The following is a 24899-nucleotide window of genomic DNA, read 5'->3' as shown; positions in this document are numbered from 1 at the left end:
ACTAAGCGCTTGGAAAGTACAATTCAGCGATAAAGAGAGACAGTCCCTGCCCACAACGGGCATCCAGTCTAGAAAGGGGGAGACAGACATCAAAACAAGTAAACAGGCATCAACAGCATCAATATAAATAAAATTATAGACATATCAAAACAAGTAAACAGGCATCAACATAAATAAACAGAATTATAGATATGCACACACATACACGAGTGCTGTGGGGCGGGGAGGGGGGACAGAGCAAAGCGAACAAGTCGGGGCGACGGGGAGGGGAGCTAGCAATGCTGACCAAAATCTTTTTTCAAAAAGAAAAGACAATGGAAATACCTCTCCAGTGCAATAAACGTGAGCACAAAGGTATTGTGAAATAACGAAGCATATAACCCGAATGGTACCATCTGCCTTCCAAACAGCAAGACCTCCTTCAGCCGCAGCCTGTGTAACTTTATATATGTTTGTACATATTTATTACTCTATTTATTTATTTATTTATTTTACTTGTACATATCTATTCTATTTATTTTATTTCGTTAGTACGTTTGGTTTTGTTCTCTGTCTCCCCCCTTTTAGACTGTGGGCCCCCTGTTGGGTAGGGACTGTCTCTAGATGTTGCCAATTGGTACTTCCCAAGCGCTTAGTACAGTGCTCTGCACATAGTAAGCGCTCAATAAATACGATTGATGATGATGAAGCTAAGTATTACCTTTGCAAGGAATGGAGGGAACTTGACACACGAGATAGATGCTCAATCAATCGATCAATCAATCAATCAATCGTATTTATTGAGCGCTTACTATGTGCAGAGCACTGTACTAAGCGCTTGGGAAGTACAAATTGGCAACACATAGAGACAGTCCCTACCCAACAGTGGGCTCACAGTCTAAAAGGGGGAGACAGAGAACAGAACCAAACATACCAACAAAATAAAATAAATAGGATAGAAATGTACAAGTAAAATAAATAATAAATAAATAAATAAATAGAGTATGCAACTGAATGAAGGGAACAACGGCATGCAGCCGCTGTGAGGACCCCCATCATGGTTTCGGGCGTCCTAATGGGTCCCCCTGGCCGATCACTGCCCTCGGACAGAGCTAAACACTCTCAACACTCTCTTCTGGAGGTTACAAATGACATTATGTTTCATGCTCTCCCTAACCTGCGTCTCTCAAGCTAGGCTCCTGGTCACCAGCCTTGCTCCTTCCTGAAATGATCGGAGATTTGACTTCAACATTTTCATCATCAATGATATTTCCTGAGCGCTTACAATGGGCAGAGTACTGTACCAAGCGCTTGGGAGAGTACAGTGTAAAAGAGTTAGCAGGTGCGAAGCCTAACAAATGCCATCATCATTATTGTTATTATTATTATTATTATTATTATTATTATATGCCTGTAATTTATTTAGTTATATTAATGTCTGTCTCCCCCTCTAGACCGCAAGCTCGTTCTGGCCAGGGAATGTTTTTATTGTTTCACTGTAGTCTCCCAAGCGCTTAGTACAGTGCTCTGCACACAGTAGGCGCTCAATAAATCAATCAATCAATCGTATTTATTGAGCGCTTACTATGTGCAGAGCACTGTACGAAGCGCTTGGGAAGTACAAATTGGCAACACATAGAGACAGTCCCTACCCAACAGTGGGCTCACAGTCTAATAAATACGATTAACTGACTGACTGACAGGAAGCACCTATTAAATGGCATTTAAAAAGAAAGTTTCCCGGGTCTGTGACCTCTTCTGCTCTTACGCCGACCCACTGTGTGCTTTGGGTGGGCAAGACGTTTTTCTTTTTTTGGCCCTTTCCACGTCTCCACCTCCCCTCTGATCAGTGGGGCCAACTTGTACTTCCCAAGCGCTTAGTACAGTGCTCTGCGCACAGTAAGCGCTCAATAAATGCGATTGATTGATTGACTGATTGATTGATTACAGTCGAGAGGAGGGAGATGATTTTAACCAAGTTGCGGCAGCAGCGGTGGCAATTCTAGCAGTGATGGGGAGCCTGAACTGGGGGGCTTTATGGCAAAAAGCAAACAAAAAATGACTCAGAATAGGTGTTCACCCAAGAGTCAAAATCAAAACCATTGTATCGCTACTACAAGCTAGCAAATGGAAAGATCCATCTCCTGAACAAGGCCTCAGTGGGAAGGGGGGAATGGGACCTACAAAATGTTTATAGTTCTGATCAAGGACACCCCCAGGAGAATAATAATAATAATGATGGCATTTGTTAAGCGCTTACTATGTGCAAAGCACTGTTCTAAGCGCTGGGGGGGGGATACAAGGTGATCAGGTTGTCCCACGCGGGGCTTCCAGTCTTCATCCTCATTTTACAGATGAGGTAACTGAGGCTCAGAGAAGTTAAGTGACTTGCCCAAGGTCACACAGCAGACATGTGGCGGAGCCAGGATAATAGTAATAATAATAATGGTACTTGGAATGTGCTTACTATGTGTCAAGCATTGTTCTAAGTATGGGGGTAGATACAAGCTAATCATCATCATCATCATCATCAATCGTATTTATTGAGCGCTTACTATGTGCAGAGCACTGTACTAAGCGCTTGGGAAGTACAAATTGGCAACATATAGAGACAGTCCCTACCCAACAGTGGGCTCACAGTCTAAAAGGGGGAGACAGCTAATCAGGTTGGACACAATCCCTGTCCCACATGGGGCTCACACTCTTAATCTCCATTTTACAGATGAGGTCATTGAGGCTCAAGGTCACAGCGGAGAAGCAGTGGGGCCAGGATTAGAACCCAGGTCCTTCTATCTTCTAGGCCCATGTTCTAATCCACTAGGCCATGCTGCTTCTCAGAAAGAGTGCTCAGTGCATCGGCCACCCTGAATGCACCTCCTCCACACAAGGGATATGTGCTAAAGGGCTGTAGTGTGTATTAATAATAATAATGATAAGAACAACTGTGGTATCTTAAGCAGTTACCAGATGCCAAGCACTGTACTAAGCACTGGGGTGGATACAAGCTAATCGGGATTGTCCATTGGGCTCACAGTCTTAATTCCCATTTTACAAAAGAGGCAACGGAGGCCCAGAGAAATGAAGCAACTTGTTCAAGGCCACACAGCATACAAGCGGCGGAGCCAGGATCACAACCCAGGTCCTTCTGTGCTCTCCCAAGTGCTCTGCAATCAATCTATCAATCGCATTTATTGAGCGCTTACTGTGTGCAGAGCACTGTACTAAGCGCTGCACACTGTAAGCACTCAATAAATACAACTGATTGATAGGATATGATTTTTCCCTGCATCTGACCACCTCGGGCTCTTCGTGGTGAGGGTGACTCTCTTGCCTTCAGCTTCCCCACAGGCAGAGGACTCAGAGGCCCTCAGATCTATTTGTTTTTTCGGGCACAGATCCCGGGAGAAACAGATGAGAAATGAGGATCTGGAATCAGAGGAAAGGATGATCTGGTATCTTTTTCACCACCATTAAATATTAATTTTTCCCCAGAATCTCTGTGAAGCAACACAATATCTCTCCAATCACACAACCTCCATCTTCATCCAGTGTACACTTTAAAATAAACAAAATGTGTAACGGTTGGAGTCAAAAAATACTACTTCTCTTCAGGCTATCCCAACACCCTGCAAGGTTTTGCATGAAATTATGGGGTATGCTTGGAGTGATTTTATTCCCTTCATTACATTCCTTACCGTTATTTACACTACTCATTTTACATATGGAGCTTGGTTGTAACATGTATTTTAGACTTTGCATTTTATTTTTCCACTTCCTACTGTGGTTAATTGATATTTCCCCTTGTCATTCATTCTTCTTGAGGGTCACATCACCTGAATTCCTTTTAACCACGCTGTAGTTTTTTTTCCAGAATTCCCTTTATTTTAAAACAAGAACTATTAACAAGGCTTACTTCTATTTCTTGTAATTAGAGGATATCGGTTCCAGAAAACAGGAAACCACACATCTGATGAGCTGAATGGTTATTAATTCAGAGCCATATTTTCAGAGCAATCGTTCCTGAACCTTAGAACCGCAGACTATGAGAAGATTCTGAACTTCCTTCTTTAGTGGCCTCAGAGAACAACTCAAAAAGCACTGTACTTTACTACTGGCCTCTAAGGAGCTGGGGTTGTTAGAGATTGTATCCTTCCATTAAGTTCAATCAGTGATGTCTCCCCAGCCCAAAAAGGTACTTTGGAGAAACATTTTTTTTTTCCAAGCAAGCTAAAGGCAACTTCAACTGAGCTGAAGTTGGAGCACACCACCTAGAAGGCGTACAATCTTCATGAAATTCCCCACTCAGGTCACCCACTAGCTCTTTTTACAGGAAGATTAAGCAAAATCTAGAAACATTTTTTTTTTCCAGGCAAGCTACAGGCAACTTCAACTGAGCTGAAGTTGGAGCACACCACCTAGAAGGGGTACAATCTTCATGAAATTCCCCATTCACGTCACCCACTAGCTCTTTCTACAGGAAGAGTAAGCAAAATCTAGTAAAATTAATGGAATTCTTTCTTCTCAAAATCTCAAGAAAACCCCATCGCGGTTCACAGGCTTCTGATCCAGGGCTGGGTGCCCCGATGGGAGCATACAATAACGTTGTCAAAATACACAAATACATTTAGAGTAATCCATTGTTCATTCTTGCTCTGCTCCCTTACGTATGTACATCTACCTAAATCACTCTCACGCCTTTCGGAGCCAGGGAATGCAATGAACACATAAGGGCTTTAAATAAACCGCACAAGTCTTCGCATGTCTGCCGTTTCTACAACGGGTTACTTATGTCAAGTTCAAGCTGCCTATCTGTCAGTGATATCCATGAATCCAGGCTTGGTTTGGGGTTAGAACTTAGTTTCTCCTCCCCCCTTATTCACGTATACATTTTTTAGAAGCAGGTTATGCAACCCTCAATTGAGATGCTGCGCCCCAGCCTGAGAACTTGCATTATGTTGGTGAGAGAAACTGCAGAGCCTTTCAGAAATCAGCAGTTCCCCTCTGTCCTGCCAAAGATCCGCACTCCGAGAATACTAAACCAGTCTAAGTAATTGAAAGACAACACCTTTTTAAGTGGGTCTAAATAACCAGCTTTCTCTTCATTAGTGAAAAAGCAAACACTCCGCTCCTCCCCCAAGGCTCAAGAAATCAAGAAAAAGGTTAACTGCAAATCCTAAAAGCTTTGGGGGACTGACTACATTAGGGGCTTGGGGAATGGCTTGCTACCCAAATAAATATACAGCTCAGATTCAGATTTGTTTGCGGATTCTGGGCCAAGGAGGATGCTCAGTTTTTCCCTTCCCTGATGAGACCACTGAGTTTTTAAGTGGGACCCCCCCTCCTCTCTATAAGAAATCCTTCGGACTTTCTGAAAATGTTTATGTTCCATCCATCTCTCCGCTAGCCGCGAAAAGGCTCAGACGGTTCTAAGTGAAAAAGATGACTGTGAAGGAAGTGAGGAAGGACACTAGTTGCAATGGAAGCATCTTCATTTTCTGTGGGTCTTCTTCCCAACCTTCCCAACACATGCTATTAACAGTCAGGAACCGGAGGAGATATATATTTATGCATATTAATGCCTGTTTCCCCTTCTAGACTGTGAGTTCGTTACGGGCTCGTTATGGCTTTGTTTTGGATTTGTTGTTGTATTGTACTCTCCCAAGCGCTTAGTACGGTGCTTTGCACACAGCAAGCGCTCAATAAATACGATTGAATGAATGAAGATATCCACCACTCCAAAAGCCTTAACTGGTTTGGATGGGGCACCAGTTAATACCTCATACTATTCCTTAGAGGGTTTTTACAAAATGCCACAAACGGCAAATGAGACATATCGGCAAGGCTGAGTTGAGGAGAGCTATAGGTCTCCCACTGAATGAGTCAAGACATCCTGGGATACTGCCAGAGGTTTTCCCCAGTTTCAAAAGTACGTTTTTTTGTTTTAAGTGCTATGGTAGGAGCTTGTGGCAGATGGCAAGCTGATCCCTTCCAAATACGGAGTTATGGCATGTTTCACCACTACACTCCTAGTTAAATTAGTTCTCGCACAAGATTTACAGGACTTTAAATTTCTGGGTAGGATACCTGAGGGAAGGATGTGTGTGTCGCATTTTTTTTTTAAACCACACTGACCAAAGAGATGCACTAAGCTAACTGCCGTTGATCTTTATGGGCACCATGGGTGTCCCAAAAACAAAATTGTGGCCTTGCGGGGCACAGATCCTATTTTAAAGCAATGGATACATTTTTTATATCTTTAAAATGCTTTTTAATGTACAACCAAACGCTAAGCACTTGGCAGGAAATGTCTTCCTCAAAGAGGGCAGAAGTAGCTTGACAATGTCGTTTCAATAAATTCCCAAAATGCAGTCCTCCATTTACGTCCCACTTCAGGGCTGGGATTTTTGTTTGGTTTTTTTTTTTTTTTAATAACATCACTGTCACGGAAGGTGCATATGAAAGGAAGCATCTAAGAAAGGGGTCACGTTAGGATTTCTTAATAAATATCTTCTTTGGATGTCCATGCAGCTACCAGATGCTTGATTAAAAGCAGCAAAACCCCAAACAGATGAGGTCTTGCAGGAAGCATCGCTCTGTGATGTTTTGCAAATAGATGCTATGTGGGTAATCGAAGCAGCGCTCCCGCCCAGTAATAATAATAATAATAATAATAATGGCATTTATTGAGCACTTACTATGTGCAAAGCACTGTTCTAAGTGCTGGGGAGCTTACAAGGTGATCAGGTTGACCCACGTGGGGCTCACGGTCTTAATCCTCATTTTACAGATGAGGTGACTGCAGCACGGAGAAGTTAAGTGACTTGCCCAAAGTCACCCAGCTGGCAAGTGGCGCAGCGGGATTTGAACCCACGACCTCTGACTCCAAAGCCCGGGCTCTTTCCACTGAGCCAGTAAGTGCTTCCTCCGTCAAGCCCAGAATCCAGAAGCCACCATGCAGGCCTAGCAAAGTCATGTGCCCCTGGTCAATGCAGCACACGTATCGACCTCCATCCTCAATATACGAAGATCCCCAAAGTGAAATCTGTACTTCAATCGTTCAATCGTATTTATTGAGCGCTTACAGTGTGCAGAGCACTGTACTAAGCGCTTGCGAAGTACAAGTTGGCAACATATAGAGACGGTCCCTACCCAACAACGGGCTCACAGTCTAGAAGGGGGAGACAGACAACAAAAAACTGTGGTGAGATTCAAGAATACCTCATTTCTTAAAAAACAAACAAAAACAATAGACATGTCTCAGAATTGCCAGGAGGCAAGAAATCGGGTTATCTACAACCCAATTTTGTCTTATCTTGACTCACAGTTGAAGGATCTGGTCAGTTTTTAATATGAACAGACTAGGCTACATGATAGGATGAAATTAATGCACCTATTTTACATCTGAATGACCTCAGTAGCCAACAGACACAATGGCTTGTATTGCAGCTTTGGCAGAGAAGCAGTGTGGCTCAGTGGAAAGAGCATGGGCTTTGGAGTCAGAGGTCACGGGTTCAAATCACAGCTTCACCAACTGTCAGCTGTGTGACTGGGCAAGTCACTTCACTTCTCTGTGCCTCAGTTACCTCATCTGTAAAATGGGGATTAAGACTGCGAGCCCCCCGTGGGACGACCTGATCACCTTGTAACCTCCCCAGCGCTTAGAACAGTGCTTTGCACATAGTAAGCGCTTAATAAATGCCATCATCATCATCATTATTATTATTATTACTTTGTTAGGGCACACTGAGTGTCTCAAATCAAGAGCACAATCCAGGAATCCTGACAACCAAGACGATGCCTTTATTTAGGTAATGAAAAAGCTAAGAAAGAGGAGGAAATCAACTCAATAAAACATAACCTATTTTCTCTCAGCAAAATATTAAATTCTGAAATCAATGTAAAGTTAAGGCACATGACAGGTAGGAATTCTGCTAGCACACCAAACCCATTGTATGTTCTTTAACCTCTAAACAGAATATACTGTACTTACATTTCTGAATTCATGATAGAGTCGATAAGCCTTATGCGCTCCGATTGTTAGTTCTGGGAGGAATTCAGGAATAGTTGCATAATTGACGACGTCATATTTATTCTGCACCCTAAGCAGAAATAAAAAAGTATACATTAAATTCAAACACTGTTTTAAGCAATGAACTGAAAAAATAATTAAAATAATGAAATTTATTAAGTGTCTGTGTTCCACGCTAAAATAGAACACAAAATAATCACAGATCGGACCCAATCCCTGTTCTTCACAGGGTTTGTAGTCTTAGAGGAAGAAGTGGTGTTTCCTCCATTTTACAGATTAGGAAACTGAGGCAGAGATAGGTTAAGGGACCTGCTCAAGGTCACACAGCAGTCAGTGGCAGAACCGGGACTAGAACACAGGTCTCCTGATTCCCAGTACCGCACTCTTTCCAAACAGGCAACGACGCAAAAGAAAGCTCTAGCTACGCATTTCCAGATTTTCAAAAATTAGGCCTGTTGTATACTGGCAAAGTGCACAAGATCAAAGCTGAATTTAAGGTATTAATTACATGAACTTTTTTTGAGGGGAATAATTTATCCCATCTAACCAGTTTAAAAACAGGCACGTCCAACTCATTCCTGGAGACGGGCTGCCGATTCGGCCATTCACGAGCCCCTATTTTTAAAAAAGCTACAAATTACTCATGCGATTTGTACGGAAAATGTCGACAACTTATTACATTATTTTTTTAAACAGAACATGAGAAAATACAATTGGTGAATGGATCGCTTGAACTTCTTGCAGACGCAATAGTAGTAGCTGGGGCTTTTTGTAGAAATAGAGACAGAAGAAAGACGGTCCCAGAGAGATAGACCATCCCCTCTCTTAGGCCAAGGTGACCCACTCCCAAAAGCTGATGGACACACAGGAAGAACAAGTTGAGGGGTGGGAGCAGGGGGGACAGGGGAAAATGGAGAAGGGGAAGAGGAACAAGAAAGATGCCCGGGAATTTCTGACCTATCCTTTAGCGGCAGCAGCAGAGGTGAGTCCCTAAGTCCCTTCCCAATAAATGCTCAGTTCTTCGGGTTACACCATTCTTGGCATCTCCCTCGTCCCCCTCTCCATCCCCCGCACCTAACCTCCGTCCCTTCCCCACAGCACCTGTATATATGTTTGTACATATTTATTACTCTATTTACTTATTTATCTTACTTGTACCTATCTATTCTATTTATTTTTTTTGGTTAATATGTTTGGTTTTGTTCTCTGTCTCCCCCTTCTAGACTGTGAGCCCACTGTTGGGTAGTGATTGTCTATGTTGCCAACTTGTACTTCCCAAGCGCTTAGTACCGTGCTCTGCACACAGTAAGCGCTCAATAAATACGATTGATGATGATGATGAAGTCCCTTCCCAATAAATGCTCAGTTCTTTGGGTTACACCATTCTTGGCATCTCCCTCGTCCCCCTCTCCATCCCCCGCATCTAACCTCCTTCCCTTCCCCACAGCACCTGTATATATGTTTGTACATATTACTCTATTTATGTTACTTGTACATATCTATTCTATTTATTTTATTTGGTTAATATGTTTGGTTTTGTTCTCTGTCTCCCCCTTCTAGACTGTGAGCCCACTGTTGGGTAGGGACCGTCTCTCTATGTTGCCAACTTGTACTTCCCAACCGCTTAGTACCGTGCTCTGCACACAGTAAGCGCTCAATAAATACGATTGATGATGATGATGAAGTCCCTTCCCAATAAATGCTCAGTTCTTTGGGTTACACCATTCTTGGCATCTCCCTCGTCCCCCTCTCCATCCCCCGCATCTAACCTCCTTCCCTTCCCCACAGCACCTGTATATATGTTTGTACATATTTATTACTCTATTTATGTTACTTGTACACATCTATTCTATTTATTTTCTTTTGTTAATATGTTTGGTTTTGTTCTCTGTCTCCCCCTTCTAGACTGTGGGCCCACTGTTGGGTAGGGACCGTCTCTATATGTTGCCAACTTGTACTTCCCAAGCGCTTAGTCCAGTGCTCTGCACACAGTAAGCACTCAATAAATACGATTGATTGATTGGCATTTAACACTAAAATATGACACTGGGAACACATGCCTATCCCCAACTCTTGCTCCATGGAAAGGGAGGGAGATAAATACTCATAAGCTCTTCGGGTGATATTTAGAAACGCCCTGGGGACCAAGATTTGGGCAAAGTTAGGATCACTGGAAGACTGGAGTGGGGTTGGGTGCCAGAAAAGGCTGAAGGGAATCAATGGCCCTGAAGGCTGGTCCTGCTGGCTCCGAGACCGGCCTGACAACTACTGTGAACTGTAAAGAGGCAAAGAGTTAAACGCTTAACAATTGAATTGGACCTTCCAAGGGCTTAGTACAGTGCTCTGCACAAAGTAAGCGCTCGATAAATACGATTGAATGAATGGGCATCCTGTACCTTCAAACCTGACCATCAATTTCTCCATCATTTCTCCTTGCCCTCCATGATGGCAGAGTGCCCAACCAAGATCTTCCACAAGGAATTCGGGGAGGGAGGGAGATCCCCAGCTACGGACATCGGCCCTTTGCAGATTTCACAAAACCTCGCACTCTTGAGGAGGTCGGGAATGAAACAGAAAGGGGAAAAGAAAGATACTACCACTTCTGCTCCCCTCTCACGCTGTTCTCCCTGTGGCTAGCAACCATGTGGGAGCCCAGACCTTCCACTTTTTCAGCCCCTGGGTGGGAGCCAGGGTAGTCTCTGCCCAGCCCCTGCCAGGCCTAGATTCTTCCTTCTTCAGTCAGATCACAAATTTCATTCCTCTAACAACCTACTCACTGTATTTCGATCTCATCTATCTCACCACTGGTGCTCTGCACACCTCATTCATTCCTTCATTCAGTCGTATTTACTGAGCGCTTACTGTGTGCAGAGCGCTTGGGAAGTACCCGTTGGCAACATATAGAGACGGTCCCTACCCAACAGCGGGCTCACAGTCTAGAAGGGGGAGACAGACAACAAAACATATTAACAAAATAAAATAAATATGTACAAGTAAAATAAATGGGGTAATAAATATGTACAAACATATATACATATATACAGGTGCTGTGGGGAGGGGAAGGAGGTAAGGCGGGGGGATGGGGAGGTGGGGGAGAGGAAGGAAGGGGCTCAGTCTGGGAAGGCCTCCTGGAGGAGGTGAGCTCTCAGTAAGGCTTTGAAGGGAGGAAGAGAGCTAGCTTGGCGGATGTGCGGAGGGAGGGCATTCCAGGCCAGGGAATTCTCCCTCCTCCCTCTGACCTGGAACTCCCTTCCCTTCATATACTGTGAGCCCACTGTTGGGTAGGGACTGTCTCTATATGTTGCCAATTTGTACTTCCCAAGCGCTTAGTACAGTGCTCTGCACATAGCAAGCGCTCAATAAATACGATTGATGATATACGACAGACAACTACTCTCCACCTTCAACGTCTTCCTATCAAAGGTATTTACTGAGCACTTCCTGAGTGCTCGGCATATACAACAGACAACCACTCTCTCCACCTCCAGAGTCTTCCTACCAATCAGTGGTATCTATTGAGCACTTCCTGCGGGCTCAGCATTGTCCTAAGCACTTGGGAGAGTGCAATATAACATAGTACACACAGTCCCTGCCCACAATGAGCTTACAGTCTAGTCTAGCCTACTAAAATCACGAGCAGCTGTGTAGCATGTCCCGGGGCCGCGGAACAAAGGAAAAAATATCCACGATCTGCGCCGACACCTTATTGGGGCCGAGGCCAAAGCACCTCAGACTTGAACCAGGATGGCATGCTGCGGGGGGCCAGACTCCTTGAAACTCCTCCGACGTGGGACTACCTTCAGGAAAGTCCAGTCGGATTGGTGGCTATTTTTGGTCAAAAATGAGCCAAGAAACAGATTGGAATGAGGACTGGAGTGGCGATGGACTTGAGGCTGACATTACAGCAAGGAGGCTGATGAAATCGCCCAGCCCGCACCCTCCGCTCCTCTGCCGCTAATCTCCTCACCGTGCCTCGTTCTCGCCTGTCCCGCCGTCATCCCCCTGGCCTGGAATGGCCTCCCTCTGCCCATCCGCCAAGCTAGTTCTCTTCCTCCCTTCAAGGCCCTACTGAGAGCTCACCTCCTCCAGGAGGCCTTCCCACACTGAGCCCCCTCCTTCCTTTCCCCCTCCTCCCCCTCTCCATCCCCCCGCCTTACCTCCTTCCCCTCCCCACAGCACCTGTATATATGTTTGTATGTATTTATTCCTCTATTTTATTTGTACACATTTATTCTATGTATTTTATTTTGTTAATATGTTTTGTTTTGTTCTCTGTCTCCCCCTTCTAGACTGTGAGCCCACTGTTGGGTAGGGACCGTCTCTATACGTTGCAAAACTTGTACTTCCCAAGCACTTAGTACAGTGCTCTGCACACAGTAAGCACTCAATAAATACGATTGAATGAATGAATGAATGAATGAATGGTGGAAAGAGGATGGAATGAATGAATGAATGAATGAATGAACGAATGAATGGTGGAAAGAGGACGGGGCTTGGGAGTCAAGGGATGTGGGGTCTAATCCCAGCTTGGCCGCATGCCTGCTGTGTGACCTGGGCAAGTCACTTCTCTGTGCCTCCGTTTCTTCAACCGTAAAATGGGGATTCAATACCTGTTCTTCTTTCTACTTAGGCTGTGAGCCCCACGTGGGCCAAGGACTGAGTCAATCAATCAATCGTATTTATTGAGCGCTTACTGTGTGCAGAGCACTGTACTAAGCGCTTGGGAAGTACGAGTCGGCAACATATAGAGACGGTCCCTACCCAACAGTGGGCTCGCAGTCTAGAAACTGATTCTATCCCAGCACTTACTACAGTGTTAGATACAAAGTAAGAGCATAAACACCACAATATCTCCTTCAAGAGGCCTTCCCCAACTTAGCCCTCATTACCCCCACACCCTCTCCCTTCTGCAGCGTCTATGCACTTGGATCTGTACCCTTTGAGCACTTGATATTTACCCCCACTTCAGCCCAACAGCATTAGCTATTTTTGTGTCATTTATTTTAATGTCTGTCTCTCCCTCTAGACTATAAACTTGTGGGCGCCCTATGTGTCTACCAACTCTTTTGTATTGTACTCTCCCAAATACTTAATACAGGGTTCTGCACACATTAAACGTTTAACACCATTGTTTGATTATGAATCGAGTCTCATTTTAAGAGCTATAACAGCTTCGGGTACTGTTCATTTTACAGAAATCATCAGGAAATCATGGTCTCAGAACACCCAGGACCTTCCCTTACGGGGTCTGACTTGGGACTTGGACAGTTTCATTTCCGGTTCCTAAACGTCCCTGGGTAATCAGTGTCCGTAAGAAAACAAACAAGGAAAAAAACAGGTTAAATCTCTAATAACAATAATAATAATAATAATGACGGCATTTGTTAAAATAAATAGAATAGATATGTACAAGTAAGATAAATAGAGTATTAAATATGTACAAACATGCATACATATATACATATATATATGTATGCATATATATATACAGGTATATATATATATATATATGCATGCATATATATATATATATATATATACAGGTATATATATGATCATATATATATAACCATTGGTATATAATAATGACATTTGTTAAGTGCCTACTATGTGCGAAGCACTGTTCTAAGCGCTGGGGGGGATATAACACGATCAGGTTGTCCCACGTGGGGCTCCCAGTCAATCCCCATTTACAGATGAGGTAACTGAGGCTCAGAGAAGTTAAGTGACTTGCCCAAGGTCACACAGCAGACATGTGGCGGAGTGGGGCAGAGTGCCCATTTTCCTTCGAACTCGGAGTTGGCTGGGTGGGCACATTCGGGAGGGGCACACGGGCTTTCAGAGACTCAATTTCAAAGTATCTTTATCTCCCAAACCCATTATCACAGCAAAGGATCAGATACAGCTTCCTGGGAAGCAGGATTATAGAGGGCTAACGGGAGAAGAAATCAAATAGCAACGTGAGCTTGAAGCAGAATTCACGCCCGCAGGGTCATCGTGTCTGTTAGGGAGGACCTTCGTTCTCAGAAAGGGCGTCTGCTTTAGCCTGTACAGGAACCCAGTCATTTGGGTCCAATGCTGAGGAATCTGGACTATTTATGGATTCACTGTCCAGGCCTCCGACAAGATATTCCAGGGTCGAGTGTTCCAGGCCAAATTCCTCATCAACTCACTGCTCCTACTCACCATTACTGAAACCTAGCTCACCTCGGATGATAGTCATCATCATCATCATCATCAATCGTATTTATTGAGCGCTTACTGTGTGCACAGCACTGTACTAAGCGCTTGGGAAGTACAAGTTGGTAACATATAGAGACAGTCCCTACCCAACGGTGGGCTCACAGTCTAAAAGTCTAATGATAATAAGACTAATGATAATAAGACTAATGATAGTCTCCCCCTGTCACTCTCTCCTGAGGGGGAAAGGGCGGGCAGCTAATCTTCTCCCACTCCCAAGACTCGTTGGGAAAGGGGAAGGAGTCGGCTTCACTCTTGCTCCCCAATGCCGCTTTCACACCATCCTAACTTCCCAACCCCTCTTTCCCTTTCCTTGAGCGTGGCTCAGAGGAAAGAGCCTGGGCTTTGGAGTCAGTGGTCACGGGTTCAAATCCCGGCTCCACCAATTGTCAGCTGTGTGACTTTGGGCAACTCACTTAACTTCCCTGTGCCTCAGTTACCTCATCTGTAAAATGGGGACTGACTGTGAGCCCCGCCGTGGGACAACCCGATCGCTCTGTATCTCCCAACTTGTACTTCCCAACCGCTTAGTACAGTGCTCTGCACACAGTAAGCGCTCAATAAATACGATTGATGATGCTGATGATCTCCCCCAGTGCTTTGCACATAGTAAGCGCTTAATAAATGCCATTATTATTATTTGAAGCCCATACCATCTAGTAAGCGCTTAATAAATGCCATTATTATTATTTGAAGCCCATATCATCTGCCTCCAACACTGTGAGCCCGCTGTTGGGTAGGGACCGTCTCTATATGTCGCCAACTTGTACCTCCCAAGCGCTTAGTACAGTGCTCTGCACACAGTAAGCGCTCAATAAATACGATTGATGATGCTGATGATCTCCCCCAGTGCTTAGAACAGTGCTTTGCACATAGTAAGCGCTTAATAAATGCCATTATTATTATTTGAAGCCCATATCATCTAGTAAGCGCTTAATAAATGCCATTATTATTATCTGAAGCCCATATCATCTGCCTCCAACACTGTGAGCCCGCTGTTGGGTAGGGCCCGTCTCTCTATGTCGCCAACTTGTACCTCCCAAGCGCTTAGCACAGTGCTCTGCACACAGTAAGCGCTCAACAAATACGATTGAATGTGAATCCACTCTAGTTACTAGTCTCGATCATCTTCTGCCCCTTCAACGCTTCCTTCAACTTTCTAAACTATTTTGACCTCTTTCTCACGTAACTTTTCTCTCTCTCTTTCCCTATATTGAGGCTTGGGGACTTCGCAATGCATGTGGATGTTCCCGACGACTCTCCACTGTCCACTTCCTCTCACTCCTCAACTCCGCTAACGTCCTGTTCCACCCCACCTCATTGACTCATCGACTTGGATACACACAGAGAAGCAGCGTGGCTCGGTGGAAAGAGCCTGGGCTTTGGAGTCAGAGGTCATGGGTTCAAATCCCTACTCTGCCAATTGTCAGTTGTGTGACTTTGGGAAAGTCACTTAACTTCTCTGTGCCTCGTTTCCCTCATCTGTAAAATGGGGATTAAGACTGTGATCCCCCTGTGGGACAACTTGATCACCTTGTATCCCCCCAGCGCTTAGAACAGTGCTTTGCACATAGTAAGTGCTTAACAAATACCATCATTATTATACTCGATCTCATCATCTCTAGTCACAGTACAACTACCTTCACCAACTCTGAAATCCCTCTATCTGACCACTACCTCCTCATCTGCCTTCTTCCACACACCCAAATCCGTCCTGTTCCCCCAGAGACCTCTGATGTTTTGACCCTCTCCAATTTTTTAAAGTCAACATACTCCATTTGTTCTCCAAACAATCTTTTCTTAATGCACAAATCGATGTCCTCTCCACTGAACAACTCCCTTGCTCTTTTGTCTTTCCACTGATCTCGTACAAATAATCTGCAACCCTGAATCACCTCCGCAGTCTGTTTCCTCATTTACTGTGCCTGAGCTGCAGAGAGTGCTTCTGGTGGAAAACCACACACCAGAATGACCTTGTCCATTTCAAATTCCTCCTTACTGCTTTAATTCTGCCTTTCCCTCTGATCGACAATATTTCTCAACTCTTATTGATTTCTTATTGATCTTATTGATTCCCATAGCAACTGCCCGTGCTAGCTGTTTCAGACGTCTAACTCACCCCTCCATCTCTTTCCCCTAATGACCTGGCCGTGCACTTTTTTGAGAAAATTGATACCATCAGTTGGGATCTCCCTAAAATCTCCCCTGCACCTCTCCAATCCTTCCCAGCCCTGTGCTGTCTTCGACTCTCCCATATTTCACAGCAGCATCTCAAGAGAAGATCACTTTCCTCTTCTCAAAATCTACCCCCTCCACCTACGCCTCAGACCCCATCCCTTCGCACCTCATGAAAACACTTGGCCTCTCCCCATTTCCCTCCTTGATTGCCACCTTCAAACACCCTCCAATGGCTTCTTTCCCACTGCTTTCAAACACGCTCATTCATTCAATCGTATCTACTGAGCATTTACTCTATGCAGAGCACTGTACTAAGCGCTTGGAAAGTACAAATCGGCAACATAGAGAGACGGTCCCTACCCAACAACGTGCTGCTCATGCATCCCCATGCCCAAAAAATAACCCTCCCTTGACACTACGGCTCCTTCCAGCCATGTCTCTCCAAACTCTTACACCTGCTGCCTCGAGTTCCTCTCCTTCAATTATCTCCATGATCATCATCATCAATCGCATTTATTGAGCGCTTACTGTGTGCAGAGCACTGTATTAAGCGCTTGGGAAGTACAAATTGGCAACATATAGAGACAGTCCCTACCCAACGGTGGGCTCACAGTCTAAAAGGGGGAGACAGAGAACAAAACCAACCACACTAACAAAATAAAATAAATAGAATAGATATGTACAAATAAAATAAATAAGTAAATAAATAGAGTAATAAATATGTACAAACATATATACATGATCCCTCTCCAATCTGTTTACCACCCCCTTCGCAACAAGAAAACTGCCATATGGACCCCACTGACTTTCTTCTTGTCAAATCCAACAGCCTCTACCCCACCTTAATTCTCCTCGACCTCTCAACTGCCTTAAAAACTGTGAACCGCCCCTTTCGCCTGGAAAAATTATCCTCGCTTGGCTTCACGGACAGTGTCCTCTCCTGGTTCTTCTCCTATCTCTCTGTCCGTTCCTCCTCCGGCTCCCACCTTCTAACTGTAGGAGTTCTTCAAGGCTCAGTTCTGGATCCCCTTCAATTCTCCATCTACACCCCCTTCCCTGGAAGGCTCATTTGCTCTTGGTTTCAACTACCTTCTCTACATCATCATCATCAATCGTATTTATTGAGCGCTTACACGGATGATTCCCCAATTTACCTCTCCAGCCCTGACCTCTCTCCTTCTCCGCAGTCTCTCATTTCTTCCAGCCTTCAGGACATCTCCACCTGGATATCTTGCTGACACTTCAAATTAAACCTATCAATCAATCGATCGTAGTTATTGAGCGCTTACTGTGTGCAGAGCACTGTACTAAGCGCTTGGGAAGTACAAGTTGGCAACATATAGAGACGGTCCCTACCCAACAGTGGGCTCACAGTCTAGAAGCTGGGGGGGGATGTTCAGTCCAAAACAGAAGTCCTCATCTTCCCACCCAAACCCTGTCCTCTCCCCCTGTCTTTCCCATCACTGTAGATAACACCCCATCCATCCCAGATATTGGAATTATCTTCAACTCATCTCTTTCATTCAATCCACATATTCTGTATCACCAAATCCTGTCAGTTCAACCTTCACAACATCACTGAAATCCACTTCCCTCTCCACCCAAACTGCTACCACAATAATCTAAGCATTTATCCTATCCCACCTTGACTGCTACATCAGCCTTCTCACTGAACTCCTTGCCTCCTTTCTTTCCCTACTCCAGGCCATACTTCACTCTGCTGTCCAGATCATTTTTCTAAAAAAAAAAAAAATAAAATTCAGTCCACATCTCTTCATTACTCAAAAACCTACAATGGTTGCCCATCCACTTCCACATCACACAGATACTCCTTTCCGTACCTTTTAAAGCACTCAATCAGCTCTCCCCACTCCTACCTTATTTCACTGACCATTTCCTACTATAAACCAGCTCTCACAATTCAATCCTCTAACATCAATTTACCCACTGTACCTTGATCTCTTGCCCACATCCTCCCTCTGACCTGGAATTCCCTCCCTCTCCATATCCACCCACTCTCCCCACCATCACAGCCTTATTAAAATCACACCTCCTCCAAGAAGACTTCCCCAGTTAAGCTCTCTTTTTCCATTCCCTCTCCCTTCCGCCGACAGGAGTGGATATGTACCTTCTAAGGACCTGATATAAACCCCAGCCTCAGTCCTATAGCACTTGTAGATATCTATATTTTAATTATATGCATATTAATGTCTGCCTCCCATCTGGAATGTAAGCATCTTGTTGGCAGGGAATGTTGTCTACCATCTGTGTTGTATTATACTCTCCCAAGTGCTAAGGACAGTGCTCTGTACAGATTAAATGCTCAATAAAATACCAACGATTAATTCTAGTATTAAGAGCCTGGTGCTTGCTGATACAATTCTCTCATTTCTCACAGCCATTCTGCCAGGATTTTTTTTTTTAAATGGTATTTATGTGCTTACTACGCGACAGGCACTGTACTAAGCACTGAGGTAGATACAAGCTTATCACACTGGATAGTCTTAACCCGTGTTTTACAGATGAGGTAAGTGAGGCCCAGAGAAGCTAAGTAACTTGCCCCGGGTCACACAGCACACAAGTGGCAGTCGGGATTAGAACCCAGCTCTTTATACCTAGCACTCAGTATTTGCTGATACACTTCTCTCCTGGATCTTCTTAGCCATTCCTCCAGGTTTGTTGTAACCATCACCCACTACTGCCATGAGCTCTGTCTGGCAAACTGGATCCAAGAGGGATGCGTGTGACTACTGGCTGCGGCCCAGATCTCACAGAAACCTCCTTGTCTACCATCATATGGCCATCACCTTCGGATGCTCAAATGTCAGTTTTAAATTATGGATGTCATAATATTAGTATTAAGTGTTAGCCCATATGTTTGGTTGTACGGAATCATGTGGAATAATTTAACATCCAAATAATATCGTTAAACATGGAAGAATAAAAATATTTTTAAGAGTATTGAAAAAGATACAGTCCCACTTCTCTGATTCATTCATTCAATCATTCAACTACATTTATTGAGAGCTTACTGTGTGCAGAGCACTGTACAAAGCGCTTGAGAGGGTGAGATACAACAGTAAACAGACACTGATTTGAAGTAGTGGAAGCATCCTCTTCCATTAATCGAGTATAGAGGATACACTCCTTTTTTTAATAATTGTTTGAGTGAAAGCGCTTTAAAATGCTTCTGGTAACAGACAGATGTGTAAGGTAACAGGCTGAGTAAAATCAGAGTCTTCTCTCAAGCCTGTTTTCTAATAGTCAGTCATACATTAGGAAACCGAGTTCCATTTCCTAGTCTTTGATTTCTGTTGCCTGCTGCAAAAAAAGAAGAAATTTCCCATGCCCTCGGGAGGAAGGAACTAGGGATGTGTGACAGGATTATCAGACGGGTAACTATTAAAAGAAAATCAATCAATTTCCCTTCAGTCGGTATTGTTTCCAACTGGAGAGACTCCTATTCACCCTGTAATTCTATATCACAATTCACCAAAGGCTAGTCTGCCATAATAATTTTACAAGTGACATTACCACAAAAAAACTTTGATGAGAAATGGGGTCTAAAGATCCATCATCAAACACATTTAAAAAGACTGAGGGAATGAAGAACAATTTCTCGGTACTGTGCAGCCTGAGAAGCCGCTAGAATATTTTTAAATGATTTAGGTAAAAAAAAAAAGAAAACTTCTACCCAAGAACAACAGCTCCTTCTGTGGGCAACAGAGTGAAACTCTCGCCAACTGAATAACATTTTATATACATTCAAATCTAAGCCATTTTCAGCATTGTTATCAATATTGTTTCAACTCCTTAATCATCAAATTAAACTCTTCACAAAGGTTAGAATGAAGATGATTCTACCTGAGCACACAAAAAAACTGTGGTCTCTGATATATACACAAGGAAACCAGAAAATACCTGGAACCTGAGGACAAGGTCAACACAAATTGCAGCCCTATTTTGAGGGTGAAATCTCGGGATTGTTTTTTTACTGCAGTAGGGCTACACTGAAAGGAGAATTAGGAATGAGCAATGCTTTAATTAAATTCAGTTTTCTTCTGTCAGACAGAAAACTGGAATGTCTATTTTGAAGCCACGCACTGTACTTTGTAAAAATGCCAAGAGAATTTGGTAGTTTGGTTTGCATTTTTGGATGTACTTCTTCATGGTATTTAAAAAACAAAGAGAAAACTTGAATATAGAGAACATTCATTATAAAACTACAAGAAAACAACCAATCTCTGTGGCTCAGTGAAAAACTGTACTTAGGGGGCTATACAATTTTCTAAATCAATGAAGCACGCTATACATTAAATTACCGGCAGTACATTTTTGCAGTAATCTGTAACAACAACAATGGTACTTGTTAATAATAATGTTGGCATTTGTTAAGCGCTTACTATGTGCAAAGCACTGTTCTAAGCGCTTGGGGGGATACAAAGTGATCAGGTTGTCCCACGTGGGGCTCACAGTCTTAATCCCCATTTTACAGATGAGGTAACTGAGCCTCAGAGAAGTTAAGTGACTTGCCCAAGGTCACACAGCAGGCGTGGCGGAGCCGGGATTCGAACCCATGACCTCTGACTCCAAAGCCCGTGCTCTTTCCACTGAGCCACGCTGCTGCCAAGTTAAGCACTTACTATGTGCCAAGCACTGTACTGAGTGCTGAGGAGTAGACACAAGATGATCAGGTTGGACACAGTCCCTGTCTCATGTGGAACTCAGGCTAAGTAGGAGGGAGTAGGATTTAATCCCCATTTTACAGATGATGAAACGGAGGCACAAAGATGTAAAGTGACTAACACAACATCACAGAAGAGCCAAGGGGCAGAGGCAGAATTAGAACTCAGATCCTCTGAGTCCCGGGCCTTGGTTCTTTCCACTAGGCCACGCTACTTCTCAATTAGGCGTACTTTTCTTTCAAACACACTGGTGCTCAGGACAACTCTCTATTCTGTGGCAGAGTATTTTTGGACGTATTTAGGTGGGCCTGAAGAGGGTAAATGAATAGATCCCCACTGAAATCCAGATATAACTATTATCAATCTATCATTCAATTATACTGCACGCTGAGCACTGGCAGAGTACAATATAACAGAGTTGTTAGACATGATCCCTTCCCACAAGGAGCTTACAATCTGGAAGGGAGACAGGTATTAAAATAAATTGTATATACAGGAAATGGCAGAGTGAACTGTGAACCCGTTTCTAGACTGTGAGCCCGTTGTTGGGTAGGGCCCGTCCTAATGTGTTACCAATCTGTACTTCCCGAGCGCTTAGTACAGTGCTCTGCACGCAGTGAATGCTCTTAGAACAGTGCTTTGCACATAGTAAGCGCTTAATAAATACCATTAAAAAAAATGCTCAAAAAATACAATCGAATGAATATTTCTGGAAGTGCTTTGGGGCCTCCATTTTACAAACGAGGAAACTGAGGCACAGAGAAGATTAAGTGACTTGCCCAAGGTCACAGAGAGGACAAACGGCGGAGCCAGCATTAAAAACCAGGTCCTCTGGCTCCCAGGTCTTTTCATTAGATGCTGTTCTTGCCCCTCCTTTCCTGTGCTGCTACAACTCCTGGATGGGGATAGTTCACTCTTCCTCAAAACTGACTAAAAAACCCTCACTCCAAAAGTTCCCCTCTTCACCTCCCCGAGAGCTACTACTTTGTGGCACCTTCTTTCCTAACCAGTCTCCTCATAAATCCCCAAATCAGGACGTGTATTTTTTAGATGCTTCCATTGTCAAATTAAATACTCTAACTTCCAAGCTTCACTATTCCTCTTTTTCCCTTTACTTGTAGTAGTGCAAAAAATATATTTTGAGCCTCAGATGGCCTGACTAGCCCCCACACCAGAGGCTCTTAAGCGGAGGGACCGTTAGCAAGGAGAGCAGAAGAAATATATGGTGAAGCATCCCCTCAAAAAATATATGGATGGCTGGGATCTGCTGGGAAATAGTCTCCCCCTTTTAGACTGTGAGCCCGCTGTGGGGTAGGGACTGTCTCTATATGTTGCCAACTTGTACTTCCCAAGCGCTTAGTACAGTGCTCTGCACACAGTAAGCGCTCAATAAATTAAAAAAAAAAATAGCAGCACAACACAGATCGTTTATTGAGAGAGATGACACTCCAAAACTACCACACAAAACCGGCCATCCTCAGCTTCGAGCCCCACAGCCAAAAATTCTTCCAAAGGTTCTCCATTTATGCTCTGTTTTCAGCTTTCCAACAAACCAGTTTCACACTTACAGCACGAGCATCCTAGACGGCGCTAAGTCTGGGTCGGGGGAGGTGGAGGGATCATCATCAATCGTATTTATTGAGCGCTTACTGTGTGCAGAGCACTGTACTAAGCGCTTGGGAAGTACAAACTGGCAACATATAGAGCCAGTCCCTACCCAACAGTGGGCTCGCAGTCTAGAAGGGGGAGACAAAACCAAACATACCAACAAAATAAAATAAATAGATATGTACAAGTAAAATAAATAGAGTAATAAATATGTACAAACATATATACAGGTGCTGTGGGGAAGGGAAGGAGGGAAGATGGGGGGGATGGAGAGGGGGACGAGGGGGAGAGAAAGGAAGGCGCTCAGTTTGGGAAGGCCTCCTGATGGGGATGGGGTTCGTGGGAGCTATGGGGAAAGGGGGAAACAATTTTAAAAGTCAAGGTGGCAGGAGGGTGAACAGGGGAGGAAACGTAGAGAAGCTGGGAGGTGCAGTGGGAGAGGCCTAAAAAATCAACCTTCACTAAAGTTCTACTTGTCACAGCAAGACTCAAAGCCTGAGAAATATTCTGGTTTATACTTCGCATCTTATTACTATAGTCAGAGTGTGCCAATATTGCAAAGACACCGCACTACTAATAATTTTTGGACAGTATGGCAAGAGTTTGGTTTCAGACCTTGGGAAAACATTGTGTGACATTTGTTGAATCCTAAGGGCATTCAGATATTCCTCAGCTATAATTAGACATCTGTAGCAATTACATTTTTTTTAGCACCATAACCACTCTCCCTGTGAGAACATGGATTAAATGGAGTTTTCTCCAGGGTTCTGTTAATTTGGATTCTCGACAGCCAGCAGCTGCTGCTTTTGAGTAGCAGAAGTGATTTACCTACTACATGTTTTATGTTGTGACTTTATCCTTAGTATGATCAATCAGTCAATCAATCAATCATATTTATTGAGCGCTTACTATGTGCAGAGCACTGTACTAAGCGCTTGGGAAGTACAAATTTGCAACAAATTGGCAACAAAATGATCCTAGCTGAAACCTTAACATCATATTCCTAGTCTTCTAGTGGTGGGCCTCGCATTGTCAGAAAATTTGGAAACTAAGTTCTAAGTTAATTTTTATACTTGTCCCTTTTTTTCCTTCAGAAATGTCCACAAACAGATCATCTGCAGAGAAGCAGCATGGCGTAGTGGAGAGTACGAGCTTGGGAGTCAGAGGTTGTGGGTTCTAATCCCAGCTCCACCACTTGCAGCTGTGTAACTTTGGGGAAGTCACTTATAACTTCTCAGTGCCTCAGGTACCTCATCTGTAAAATGGGGATTAAGACCATGAGCCCCACGTGGGACAACCTGATCACCTTGTATCTATGCCGGCACTTAGAATAGCGCTTGGCACATAGTAAGCGCTTAAATACCATCATCATTATTATTATTAACACACTGATTGAAAACCACTACTCTGAAGCATTAATTATACTAGCACTAGGAGTACAGAAGCATATAATCCCTACTCGAATTTGGAATCTTACACATTCAAAGGGTGGCCTTGCACTCCGAAAACATTTTCATAAATTATATCCCACCAGGCAGAAATAGAGTGATTACGGTCTCAATGGAGCTTCCTTCCAATTTCCTGGTGGCTTCCTGGCCTCTTGAGCTGGACCACTCCAATGTCTCTTACTAACTTCTTGGCAAGTGGCTTCGAACCAATTCCTTAAGCTCTACGAAACTGTGACGCTGGGCATTTTTTTCCTGTCCCCCTGCTTAGGGTCCTGGGAAATGAAGACCTGTGCCTGTCTCGGGCAACTTAACTGATTCTAACAATCCATCTCAGCAAGATTTGGAAGGGGCAGGAAATGTGCCCGTCCTCTCTCCTGTTTCTAAGCCATTACTGTTCTCTACCACTTAACACGGAGTTTAACTGTAACTGCTACAAATTAGTTTATTAGCATTACAGAAGGCGCCAGTGGCACTCTGGTTTTGCACTCTTTGTACAATTTGAATAATTTGTTCACATATTTCCCACTCCCGGGAATGTCCTCTGTCTCTACTTCTCTCCATTCTCTCAGCTTGAGCACCCTAGCCCCATACTCTCCTACCTTCAGGGCATCACAAAAGCCAACTCCTCCATGAGGCCTTCCCAAGGTAAGCAACAGCATGAGACCAGACGTCTGGAGATCCTAGTTCTAATTCCAGTTCTGCTACTTGCCTGCTGTGTGACTGTGGGCAAAG

General features: G+C 43.9%; 1 protein-coding gene across 1 annotated transcript in view; it reads right to left on the bottom strand.

Moving 5' to 3' along the window:
• NDUFA10 (NADH:ubiquinone oxidoreductase subunit A10) overlaps window positions 1-24899 on the bottom strand; it is a 71054-nt gene that overhangs the window by 21156 nt on the left and 24999 nt on the right. The window contains exon 9 of the mRNA XM_038748995.1: window positions 7970-8078. Within this exon, the coding sequence (XP_038604923.1) occupies window positions 7970-8078 (109 nt within the window). The remainder of the gene's footprint in view (window positions 1-7969; window positions 8079-24899) is intronic.

Source organism: Tachyglossus aculeatus, chromosome 7 (assembly GCF_015852505.1).
Source record: "Tachyglossus aculeatus isolate mTacAcu1 chromosome 7, mTacAcu1.pri, whole genome shotgun sequence".
NCBI lineage: Eukaryota > Metazoa > Chordata > Mammalia > Monotremata > Tachyglossidae > Tachyglossus > Tachyglossus aculeatus.
Note: the sequence above shows the minus strand (reverse complement) of the source record. Positions and strands in the feature narration are given on the sequence as shown.